This window comes from Carcharhinus amblyrhynchos, chromosome 16 (genome assembly GCF_965287045.1).
Source record: "Carcharhinus amblyrhynchos chromosome 16, sCarAmb.v2.hapA, whole genome shotgun sequence".
NCBI lineage: Eukaryota > Metazoa > Chordata > Chondrichthyes > Carcharhiniformes > Carcharhinidae > Carcharhinus > Carcharhinus amblyrhynchos.
The window spans coordinates 37,341,681-37,355,034 of record NC_137339.1 but is presented as its reverse complement, the minus strand read 5'-3'; the positions used below and the strand labels follow the sequence as shown (position 1 = coordinate 37,355,034).

General features: G+C 38.3%; 1 protein-coding gene across 1 annotated transcript in view; it reads left to right on the top strand.

Moving 5' to 3' along the window:
- Positions 1–2,570: 2,570 nt before the first annotated feature.
- The window catches only part of sall4 (spalt-like transcription factor 4), a 40,878-nt gene continuing 30,094 nt past the window's right edge, over positions 2,571–13,354 (top strand). Inside the window, exon 1 of the mRNA XM_080205003.1 lies at positions 2,571–2,685. Within this exon, the coding sequence (XP_080061129.1) occupies positions 2,619–2,685 (67 nt within the window). The 5' untranslated portion in view covers positions 2,571–2,618. The remainder of the gene's footprint in view (positions 2,686–13,354) is intronic.

Genomic DNA, 13,354 nt, shown 5'->3' with positions numbered 1-13,354 from the left:
CAAAAAAGTTTAAAGATATTATTAAATCTGCTTCCACCTTTCTTTCAGACAATGCATCATGGTGCATAACAACTCACTGTAATTAAAAAAAATCATCTCGTCTCTGGATTTTTTGTTAATTATCTCAAATCTGCATCGTCTGATAATTGGCCCCCTTGTCAGTGGAATTAATTTCTCCTTTTTTACTCCATCAAAGTTCCTGATAATTGTGAATACCTGCATAAAATCTCCCCTTAATTATCCATACTCTAAAGAGAACAATCCTAGTTTCTCTAATCTCGTCACATTACTAAAGTCCATCTTCCCTGATATAATTAGACTAAATCTCGTCTGTACTCTCTACCTTATTCAAAATTATGACATCTTTTGTAAAACGTGGATCCCAGAATTGGACTCTATTCCATTTTGTCCCAAAAATCTACGAACTTCAACACATCCACAAATCTGTTGCTGACATTCTATTGCTTCTCAGCCTTTTGGCTAAGATCAAGTGTCAGATCAAGCCTAAGGTGGGGTGCAATGCCTTATCTTGTCAGCTTAGATCTTGTCTGTCTCTCTTATGGACGCTGAATTGGATTTGGTTTTGGAGAAAGCAAGGAATGGATTTGGGATTGCCTGGTCCATTCTGAGCATTGGCTTTGTAGCTTTAAGGATGGTGCAAAAAATTTAACAAGGTATTCCATCTGGATCAAATCTCCTTAGCCCACCACTCTTTCATTCACTGACACAGATTGTTCTCCAATTTTAAAATCTCAACTTTTTAAAAATAGTTAGCTTCTGTTGAATAAACAGGATAAATGTTGGGATTTGCACACTCCCAGCTGTGTGGTTCTCACTCAAAGTCCTGCACCCTTAAATCCCTATTTATTCCAATGTTCAGAAAATTGGCATCAAGATCTTTGTTCTTTCTTTCAAATCCCACCTTTGTCTTGCCACAACATGTCTCCTCTATCCACATGTTCCTGCTCATTCTCTGCCACCCTGATATCCAACTACTTTTGGGGCAGCACAGTGACGCAGTGGTTAGCACTGTTCCATCACAGTGCCAGGGACCCAGGTTCAATTCCGGTTTCATGTCACTGTCTGTGTGAAGTTTGCACTTTCTCCCCACAGTCCAAAGATGCGCGAGTTAGATTGATTGGCCATGCTAAATTGACTCTAACGTCAGGGGGATAAACAGAGTAAATATGTGGGGCTGTGGGAATTGGGCCTGGGTGGGATTGCAGTCAGTACAGACTCAATGGGCCAAATGGTCTCCTTCTGTACTGTAGGGATTCAATGATTCTACTTTCTTTTCAAACCCTCTTCACGAGAAAGCTGACCACTCAAATGACCACCATGCCACTGCTATCTTCAGCTCCCTCTCCAGACCTACCTCCAGATCATGGTCAAGCAGCAAGAGTCAATGATCAGATAGGGGATGAGGCTAGCTCATCGCACTTTGGGGTGTCCTGACACCTGCGATTTTATTTTGCCCAGGCTAGGATAGAATAAAGGATCAGGGTAGCCAGTGAGGTTAAACTAAGCTTTGCCTGATGCAATTTTTCAAAGCCACCTTGGACATTTGGCTAAGATGAAGCATTAGATCAAGTCTGGGCGGGGGTGCAATGCCTCATCCTGTCAGCTTGGCTGTTGTTTGATCAAGCCCAAGGTGGGATGTAATCCCCTGTCCTGTCAGCTTGGATCTTGCTTGTCCCTCACATGGGAGCCACGATTAGACTTAATTGAAATTAACTTTTTTGATTAGAATTAAAGTAATGAAAGGTACCAGTAAAAAAGTCCTAGTACACTTTATTGCCTTTGTTACCCGACCTCAGCATTTTTTTCTTTTTAACTTTTCTCTTTTGCTAAGCACCCATTGTCTTTTTATTTTAATATATTCGAAGTGTGGGGGTGGGGGGGGGGGTGTGGGAATTACTGCTTTGCTGCTACCTGAATTTATCCTTTCACCTGAGGCCAACCCAATTTTTGTTTAACCACCATTGGGCAACATGCTTCAAATTTGTGAAATGTCAGTGATCAGCCCTTATGTAACTTCGAGGGAGGGCGGCGATAATGATTCATTTTTGTTGTGTTTTATCAGTTGTACGAAAACGACGAACAATCACCGAGTGGGGGGGGTGGGGGAGGAAGATTTAAAAAGTCCCAAAGAATTTCTGCAAGTCAAGCCGAGCAGTGAGAAAATGCAACAGGGGAGAGGGAATGTGTGGCTGGTGTTGTTGCAAACAGTAGTAACTTCTGGGTGATAAGGGAAACAATTGCAGGGAGGAGGGAGAGGGAGGGAGGGGGCGGGTGGGCAGGCAGTGGTCAGCTGTGGGGATCTAGGACTACAGTCCCCAGTGTGCAGTGGCCCGGGTGCGCGCGTGAGGGAGAGAGGGAGGGGAAGGGGGCGCGCATCAGGCGGGGGGCGCGCACTGCCCATTCATTTGAATAATCTGAGAGCATTTGGACCCAAGCCAATCAGCTGTCAGGAGCCTATGATAAATCGCAATGCATTATTGATAATCATAATTACCATGACACATGCGCACTCCACTTAATGGAGTAATTTGGCAACTCCAAGAATTTGTTTGAATTTTTTTTTCCCCCTTCTTTTATTTGTTACTGATGCATCTACCATGTCGCGTCGCAAGCAGGCGAAACCCCAGCACATCAACTCGGATGAGCAGCTCATAGTTGGAAACGGTAAGATGCATTTTTTCTGGGGGGGGGGGGAAGAAACAAATAAAAAATCTGAGAGAAAAATCTTTCCAAATTCATCCCTTACTCGATTGATCAACAGATTATAAAATGGGGGGGGGAGAAGAGTTTCTTTTTTTCCTTTCTTCCCCCCCCCCCCCCCCGTCCTTTCTCTCTCAGGAGTACGTGTCCGGTTCGACTCTTTTGAACTGATTATCTGATATGAAAATATCAAAAAGATCGGAATAGTTTCTCCTTTTTTTTGAGGGGGGCTGGGGTTGTGATGAAATTGAGGGAAAATAATGAAAAGTTCTTGTTCTCAATTCCTCTCAAAAGGTTGGGGTGAGGAAAAATAGAGAGAGAGAGAAAAGGAAGATTTTTTTTTAAATGACCAGTGCTTGTGTCCTTGCCATGGCCGTAGGGAGCAAGACCCGGGCTCTGACCGCTGACCGACTGCAAATCCCTCCCAGGAAAAGAAATATCCCAAAAAAGAGCCAGATCTGGCTGCTGGTGCCCTGGCAATCTATGTAAAAACAATTTTTAAAACATTCTCCCTCTAGATTTACTGTAAAAAGTATCATTTTTTAAGGGGGGGGATGTTTGACTCCAGATTATGGGACGGGTCTGGTGCACACACGCTTAGCGTGACTCACTCCTATTGATCGAGGTAGGTATAAATAGTTACAACATGTAACACAAAGAAGATCCTATCTTGTCTTGTCACAATTTCTGTTGCATATATTTCATTTTCTTCCTCTTTTTTTTGTACCTGTCCCCCGATTATTTTCTGACTCTTTCAAGCGGAGTGCGTTTTTTTTCCCCCATGCAGCTCGCTACTAGTTGATGTTGCAACTTGTTTAAAGGGAAGGTTGACGCTTATCATGTTTGTACTATTCGGATTCGTTTACAATAAACGTTCTTTTATTATTTACACTTTTTTCTTTCAAATTAATATTTTTTGACCAACTTTTGTGAGGAACTTATTGCTTCTGATCCTTTCCGGTACTTAAAAAGCTGGTGGTTGCTTTTCATTTCAAAGGTGGTGGTAGGGGTTTTTTGTGTGTGTGTGTTGAGGATAGGGCGAGATCGCGATCACCCTGGACTCCGAGCCATGACCTACAGCCATCTTTGATTTCCGACTTCCTACAGCCACTCAATGGACGCATTTGTTCTATTTTAAAAAAATGTCACAGAAAGTTGCAGTTGTGTTGCAAAAAAGGGGGAGATTCAGGTTAAATGTTACCTTTTTTAAAAAAAGAAATGAGACCTGGGGTACCTCCAATTCACTGATGCCAATCATCTGATTCACATGATGGGATATTCAAACTTTAATTCGCGAGAGACAGTAAGATCTTGTTTTTTTAAGACTTGTACAGTACTCCGCAGCAAGCTACTCTGAAGTGTATCGGTGAGATCGGGCTGGGTTACAATATCAAAGATTGTTTCAAAAAGGCACACAACCTTGCTGTTTTGCATCTCTTTGCCTTGGTGTTTTTTTTAAAAAAGGGTGTTGTGCCGTTTTATCACTGCATCCAATTTTGATAAAATCTGCTTTTAAATTGGTATTTACAAAATTGTAATCACATATTGTTTTAAAAGTACGCTGCATCATGAATGATCGTTTGGGAACTAATTGGAGCACGTGGTGCTACTTTTTGCGATCGTAGGTATCTGGACATTAAAATATCTTAGCCACGTTTGACATTAATTATCTTTAATGGCAGTCATGTTGTGCAGATTGTATTTTTTCCGACTCCCAAAAGATCCTTTTGCACTGGGCATTTCTTCCTCCGACAAACTTATTTTATCAGTTATTGAAACGTTTGCTGCATTTACCCCCTTTCCCTCTGGAAGGGGTTTATTTATATCTCTCTAATGTAATACAGCTGGAACCCATTAGTATTGCAGTTAATTGCAGTTATGTGCGAGAAGCATGGATGGCCAGACTCACCAACACACTTTTTGTCATTTGCTTGTAAAATTAAATTAAACAGAGTTACTTGCACAACAATTATGCTGGTGGTAGAACTCTTCACCACCACCCGCACCCCCCCCACCGCATTCAACATTTGTTATTGTCCAAGTGCTTAACTGTCTTACGTCCCACCCATTGTTTGCAGTGGCAAATCCTCAAAGAACCATTTTGAATGTTAATGTGCTCTGAAGAATCATTCTGTAACTTCTACTTCAGTGCTTTATACCTTGAGTACAAGTGGGGGATGGAATGGCAGTGCCTGTATATGTACTAACACATGGCACAAAAGCTTGTGAAACCCTGGGTATCCACTTGTTACAAAGAAACTCATCTGTATGCCAGCTTCATGAGCGTGCTGTATGGAGTGAGCAGCATTAATGTACAGGATACTTGAGGGAAGGGGGATCATGTTGAATCAGAGAGACCCTTATATTGAAACTGTGGTTTAAGTAATCAGCCCTTTAGTCTTATTTATTCTGTTTAGCATGCCCCTCACTCTTGCATCGTATTAGTTTTGCACATGATTTTGTCAGTTTATTTTGTTCATCAAGCAATTCTATCTGAGACTATCTTGGTTAAATTTAAATTAAATGGAGAGGCTTGTTTTAGGATGATATATTGGTTAAAAATTGTTTCTTTCCATCTGATCTCTATTGATACTTGCTGCAACTTTGTTATAATGAAAGCTGTCACATTTAGACTGCAGTGACAACAAACACTCCTGCCATGTTCATAATTTTGACCAAATAGTCAAGTTTAACAATAAGCCCAAAATCTTGCAAATTAGGCACAACTGTTCCTTCTAAAAACTATATTGCTACTTTGCTTCCACTTTACATGCCAATTCCATTCAAATGTTTTTACAACTAACTTCAAAAAGTGGACAGTTGATGCAAAACAAAAATCTTTTATTACTTGCCAGTCTTGATACAATTTTCATTGAAAGATGAGATCTGAGGCATAACATATAGTATGTTGAATTGTTAAAAGGTTATCCTGGAGCTATGTTGGAGCAAGTTAATTTTAGATTGGTCTGTGTTCTGGCATCACCCTTGATGAATCTTGAGCCAGTTTTAATCTAGAATCCCATTTGTTATTTAAGACATGCATGGTTTGTATGAAGTTGAATCAATCTTGACTCGACTTTGAAGGAAATATTTGGTGTAAATGGAGTGAATATCAATTTGAGCTGGACTGGTTTGGTGTCTTTACATGCAGCATTAAAAATACAACATCAAGACAAAAATGCACTTACTGGAGGTTGGCAAGTTGTACATGGTAAAACAGTACAAAAAAAATGTTAAACATGACCCTTACATTAACTTTGTGATGAAGCATGATCATTGTCCCTTCCAGGAAGAATGTGCATCAGTGAGATGGACATGGCAGTACAAACAAGATTTTTTTAAAAAACTACCTGAAACCCAGTTTTTTTTTAAGGGATATTGTTTGGCGTGCAACATTTTTCCTTTTGGGAAGTCTCCATGCTCCAGATTCTTTAGAGTCACTTTACATTGGGGGAGGGGAAGAAACTTCTAGAATGATGAGTTATAATATTTCATGAAGTTTCATTTTTTTGGATGATTCTCTACTTAAAATATAAAAATGAGTACTGGTAAATTTGAATGAATAATTTATGAAATGTGACATGTTTCCTACATTGAAACAGTAATTATTTCACTGGCTGTAAATTGGTATAGGACTTTGTCCTTATGGCTGTCCACCACGTTATTTAAGGTACCAGATACTGCTGTGTGGATTAGAGAATTCTCCTAAACTGCAGTTATTATAACAGTGGCTCATCAACTGGAAATTAGAAATTGGCCTTATCCAACTACCTCCAGATCCTATGGTGCAATTTCATACACTTTAGTACAAAAGATAATATCATCAAATGAATAGACACTCAGGATATTCCAGAAATCTTGGTGGATTATTTGTCACTGTCAATATTGTGCTTGCTGGAACAAACGGATTCAAGTGGAAATGATTCAAATATTTTACAGTGTCATCCAGGGAGCTCAGAACTATGTTTGTAATATAACTGAAACTAATCTATTGGATACCATATGGAGGGGGAAATCATTTGCATACTAGCTATATTTGTCATTGCAAATTAATTTTTTACTCAGTTATCTGTAGTATATCTTAAACTCTCCCCAATTTCTGTTAAACTGGCATTTTAAAAAAAGATTCTTAGTCGCTTAATATGAATGCGTTTAGGATCAGTTAGTTTTTTGTGTGTATGATGAAGGTGGCAGTTTTGTTTTTGGGAAGCTATCAAAAGGCATAAAATATTGCAATCTTATCACCCAATCCATTTTCTTTTTGCCAGGTTGATTCCTGTTTGGGTAGGTAGTGAGCATGGCTTGTTTTTACTTCCTTTTAGGGAATGAATTATCAAAAGTCAAAGTTCTAAAGTCCTCTAACTTATTGAAACTTCACTGTATTTGCAGAGGTGTTTCTTGGTGATTGTTTTGCTTCTGATTTTTCCCTAAATATATTGCATGGTTTCTCAGAATGATGTGTCTCAAGCAACAATTTAAAGTCCCACCCTAGAAAACAATGCTGTTTGCAATATATCTGTTCCCTTACCTGGAGGGCAATTAACTACTCCAGAGTGACAAAATAGGCAACAATATGTAGAATTAGATAAATCATGTCACATAGGGTATATCATAACTTAGTAATTCTTTCATGTGTATTTGAAGATATACAATTTTAGCTTTGGCTACATCAAAATGAAGGGTTTTTAAAATTTTAAAACAAGAACTATAGACAAAGTGGTGGAAAGAGCAAAATATGTTTCAAATAATAGTGCAAGTCTTCAAACTAATAAGTAATTATGAAAGGTAAAGGGCTGTGCAAAACTGCAGTGTGATTAAATGCAATACACGACCAATGTTCAGGTTGATAGCAAGCTCCAATGGATACAAATACTAAATTGAGTAATAATCATATCTTAATCAGAAGTTTCACTGGCAAAAAAAGTTGACAATATTTCCCATCAGCTAGTTTATCTTATTGGAAGATGTAAAGAGCCTAACAGTTTTGCTTTATACATATCCATTTTTTAAACTTCAAAGCCTATTCCAGTTCAACAAATACTTATTTACCATATGGACTGACTTCCAAAGTAGTGTTCACCCTTCTATTTTAGAGAAAGGACAGCAGGAAAACAGAAATCTAAAGTTGAACTAGATTTCAAAAACTCAGTTATTGCCAACGCTGAAGTTACTGGATGTTATTCTTCTTCAGCAATTATGTTACAAGTGGCAGTAAAGAGTGATTTATCTTGGAAGCAGTATTCTAAAACCACAGTAATTGTAGACCGTGCTACATCAGCCTTGCATTGTTTTGGATCTAGCCAGCTGCGATGTAGTAAAGAGATGCTTGGAAATGTGAAACTTAAATGTTTTTCTAAAAGATTATGGGGTTGTGGAACATCCAATGGCAGTAACGAACTAAAGGGAATGTGTTTTATCTGGAGTTTAGCATTGTTTTGCCTTGAATCTAAACAGTTGTGTACAAAAATCACCGTAAATTGTAGCTGCCTTTGTCACTAACCTTTTTAATAGTTCAATGGCATAGATAAAGGATATTCCTCTATGGTGGGGGGAGAAAATTGTCATCTTGAAACTTCACACCAAACTCTATTTAAAAACAAATTGACCCAACTCAATTGCTGGAAGACTTGTAATTTCTTCCTCTGCTTTCATTCCTGGCTGTAACTGGCAGGAAATGTCTCCCAAGAATGAATGTTTGTTTACCCCCATTTCCAGTTTTTATTCTAAGTTGAAATTTTAATCCTAGAAGTGCCATTCCTGTCAGAGATGCATCATTTTTATTTGCGTTTCTGTGTGTGTTTCACTAGTTTTGCCCAAAACATTGCAGTGTGCAGCATTGGAGGATTTCAAGTAAACCAACATTGGACAAAATTGCTTTTTAAAACTTTAACCTGAGTATTGTGAATTGACTTGTTTTTTTCCATAAGTTCCTATTGATAATGCTTTTTTGGAAATCTTGTATTTCAAAAGTTTTTTTTGTGTTAATAGGATATACTTTGAAAGCTGAAAAAGAATGTTCAGGTTAAAACATCCCAGGTTATTCAGTCTATGTGGATATAGGGAAAGTGTGTTATTCAGTAGAAAAGGAATGTGGATTGGTGCAGCACCTGATATTGCTTGTCCAGATTAATGTAATTTTAGATGTGTAGAATAGAAATATCGCTGACCCCTTGAACCAATCCCAATAGCTTCCTGTGTAAATTAATCCAGCACCACTTCGCCGTATAGATCTCCACCAGTGAATAAGTTTGAAATGGTCCATAAAACTAATTGGGTTATGCCGAGCCTATAAATTGTTACAACTAGCAATTCCCAAATGAGCATCTGTGAGATTTTATTTCAAAGGGTATCTATTTAGTTTGGATTTTAATTTTAGCTCTCCTCACAAACTCTGAAATCTGTCCACATTGCATATTAATTCTAATCATCCGCTATTTATGAGCTGAACAATGATGGTGTCTGTTGGCTTGATGGGCCTGATTTCTATTTTACAAAAAATAGCAGGCAATTCTTATTCTGTGTGTACATTTTTTTAATATACTGTATAGCAGATTTCTACATGAGCACCAAACGTCTTCATGAAACTGCTGATGTAACCTTTGCCTTCTTGGGCCTGCTGGGTGGCAAGTTGATGTCAAGCTAACAATTAGGGCTCCCAAGCAATTGACCTTGGCAGCAGGGTTTTGCGTTGTTTAGTTTACTGTTAACACCACGGTAGTGTTAAGCATGACTTGGCATAGCCTGTTTACCAACTAAAGCTTATTGGAGGTGCTTGCTAGGAGCGTACAATTTTAGCGTCTGTGTTAATCTTTCTATCTAGTACTTTTGCTCTGGAAGATTTGGAAATGCACAGGGGTTCATTGTTTTCTGTTCTTTTTTTTTGAAAGCTTTATTTTTCTAGGCCTTTTTAAAGTTGTTTTAGCAACCATCAAGTTACTTGAGTCATAAGAAGTGCTGGTAATTTTCATATTATCAGCAAATTTTTAATTGTAGCTCAATAATGAATTAGTTTTTAATCTTTAATTTGAAGTACTGATGCAGATAATTGTGAACGACTTAACTTAAGATCCTTAAAAAGTAAGACGTCCAAACTACTTTATGGATTTTTTAAAAGATGTAAATGAAAAGTTCAATAATTAAAACATTTTTAACCCTTCTGTTCTGTATTAGCTTCCCTGCACACCTGAGTTACAATGCTGCTTCTTTTTCATCATTAACTCTGAATGCTGAAAATGTAGTCTTTTGGTTGTGTTGATTTTTTTTCTTTGCACTAAATATGGGCTCTATTGTCCAAGTATTTTGATTATTTGGTGAAACTGCTTGCAGGCTATCACACCAGTAACTGCATGAAAATTTGATTCCAATCAAACCACTCCTGTCCACTCTCCTAATGAATTGAGCTGCATTTACATTGGGTTAAGTGCTATCCTTGCACAACAGTAGCAAAACCATCCCCGCCCTCCCTCTAGTAAACCTATTTGGTTTGCTGAAGCTGGCTGCTGGAAAGGTTGTTTCTCTGCTGCCAGCTTTGGCAACTTAATAAATTTACTTTGCGTATGCTGCTGGCTGTGTGAGGCCCATGCCATCAGAGAACAAGCTGACGATGTAAAAGCAGCTTCAGTACCATGTTGCATTTCGGCATGCAGATAGGAGATCTCCAGCTTGATTGATTCTTTTGACCAGCACTGCTATCCTTGCTTGGTAACTAGGGGTGCTACAATTGGTTTTGGTGCTACAGAGGAGGTTTTAACATCTTATCACTGTTCACTCATTCTACTGGAAATGTGGATAAAACTTGATTGGATTTGGCAGCATTTTTTTAAATCTGCTCATCTGTTAGCCACATAGCTTTGTGACTCTCACTGTGATAGTAATGCATGAAGAATTATTACTTGGATGAGGTGCTGGAGACAGCTGTGAAACCCTGCCCAGCTAATTGATGCACCAAAGAGGAGGTAAGCAAATTGAGGAAATAAATCAATTTAAACTGCATGTTGTGAAAGCAAAAGAGAAAATGCTGGAAAATCTTAGCTGGTCTGGCAGCATCTGTGAGGAGAGAAAGCTCTCCGGCATCCACAGTAATTTGCTTTTACACATGTTGTGAAATTTTGAACTCCCAACTCTCCTCAAATTTGGGCTCATCCAAAACTTTACTTGCATCCTAACTCACACCAAGTCCTGTTCACCTAATGAACACGGGCATCCTTTCTAGCAACAACTCAATTTTTAAAATGTAATGACAACGTTCAAATCCCTTTTGTGGCCACATGTATATTTCTTTGCAACACTTCCCACACTCCCCCTCCCCCCACAACCTATCCCGCAGCCAAGAGTTCTCTATTCTTACGATTCTGAACTTTTCAAATCCCCATTTATTTTTTCATTACTTACTTATTTTGACTCTAATTTCTGGGATTACTTATTTTGACTCTAATTTCTGGGATTCCCTCTTTCAATCTCCACATATCCCTGCTCCTCTCCTTTTAAGACATTCCTTTAAAACTTGATTTTCGCTCCAAGCTTTTGGTCACCTCTGATATCCCATTATGCGGTTTGCTTTGCTATCAGTATTGTTTTGCTAATTCCCTCAGCCAGCACTTTGAGATCGCTAAAGACACTACTTGCAAGCTGTTGTTGAATTCTTATCTCACTTGTGGAACATTTCTTGTTGCAACCCTAATATGAAATGACTACGCACTTTGTACACCTTGAGTTCAAGAGTTACACTTGACCATTGATATGCAATTTATATTGCATTGTTTACATGGGAATACTGTGAATAAAGTGCAGTGGATATTTGATTTTGGAAGAATTCTGTTTTCCTTGCTCATTGTCTCCACTTTTACCTCTGCCCTGAATAACTAGACAGTACAGTGGTTTTTTAGCCTGATGGTGATATCTGCAATTTTGACTTTGCATGACTTGGGTGATATTTTAGAAGTGTCTACTTTTGTATGTTAGCCAATGTATCCTGGGACTCTTTATGTAACTTGGTATCCCTGCTGGTATTTGCACTGTGTGCATTTTTTTACGCAAACAATTTGAATCCCTGAAATGTCAGTGATTTTTTTTCCAAATGCAAGATTGCACCATTTCTGTTTTCTCTTCCTCCATCTACCCCACCCCCTGCCCCCATTAAAGTTTTTATACTTAGTGAAGAGTGTTATTGTGGGGGAATGGAAGTTGTTCTATTTTAAGGCACTTGATAGCTGCATCAGGCAAGTTGCATACAGCTGCCCTTACTTGCAACAATACACTTCAACATAAGAACTCTTGTTTCCAGAACTGCCATCCTATATCCTCATGAGTGGGATAGCTTTATGCTATAGACCCATGCCACTGGGAACCAGATTGAGACTGTCCAAGTTTATTTCATGTTGTCACCTTGTAGACAGAAAAGACTGATCCGATCAGTCGAAGTTGGATTTTGTTCGAGGGTGAAAGGCCAGTCAGTGATTTAGCCATGTGCCCCAACCAGATCGCGAACAGTGGATGTGAAGGAAAAGCTGGAAAATTTGTAATTTTTAGTCTTATGACCATATCAATATGTTACCTGTGAACACTTTTTTTGCACTGTTCGCTTGACTTGGGTGCCCTCCTGTGTTAATCCTTCTAGTTGCAGTCATTGTGTAAGCAGCGCACTAGTAAAACAGATGTTTATCAGAGAGATTTCAGCATTCTGCCCCCAGCAGGTGATCAGTCTCTGTTTACAGAGATTGGGTGTGTGATTTGCCAGTATATTTCCACAACATTTTTTAATCTTAATTTTTTTTTGAAAATGTTGTCTATTGCTAAAAATTGTAACACCAACTGTGGTGTTTGGTTTGGTGAGTAGCATATTAATTTTACTTTAAATTCTGTTTTTGCCCTTGGTAAGGACATTATTTTCATAGTACTGTATAGAATTTAGACTACAAGTTGAAAAAGGGGTGATGTGTTTGAAATTCAAGCATTGGAGTTAAATGTATTGCATTTCTCGTGTTTACCCAAGGTGACGTTTAGTCAGTTTTCCTTTGGAAATGTTCCACACTAATTATATAAAGTCTCAAGTAGAACTTTTTTTTTAAAGAAAGAAGTCTTGGGTAAATTCTGTAGTTTATTCGCCCAAGATGGCTGTGATATTTAGGGAGGGTGCATTTATATCTTTTGTGTTTTAGCCAGGAGGTTAAAGTCAAATGTTATTATTAGTCAAGTATCCTGGTGCATAATTGTATGGATTATAAATGGAAATTTGGAGTAAGGCTTTCTGTTGTTCCAAATGGGAAGCGTTGCCACTTTCAGGAATGAAATATAACATTTTCTCCTGACAGGGGTTTAGACATAATCTTAATACTTTGCCTAAAAGCTTGCTGCATTCTAATTAAAGTTGACTTTTTCAGTCATGAAGTGCTTCTAAAAATATTATTGTATGGATGGTAAATGTGCAATTTTTGACCGCTGGTTTATTTAAATCTCTTAACACATTTGATACAGAAGCAGTAATTGCTTAGGTTGTTTCTTTGAAAGTTTGTGTAATCTGGTTTATGTGCACTCATATATTTGCGTCCTGCCCCGCCATTCTCAATTACTCAGGTAACTTCTTTTCTTGAGGGTATTTTGTTTGCATTTTAAATGCCGGTTTATGCTATTGAAA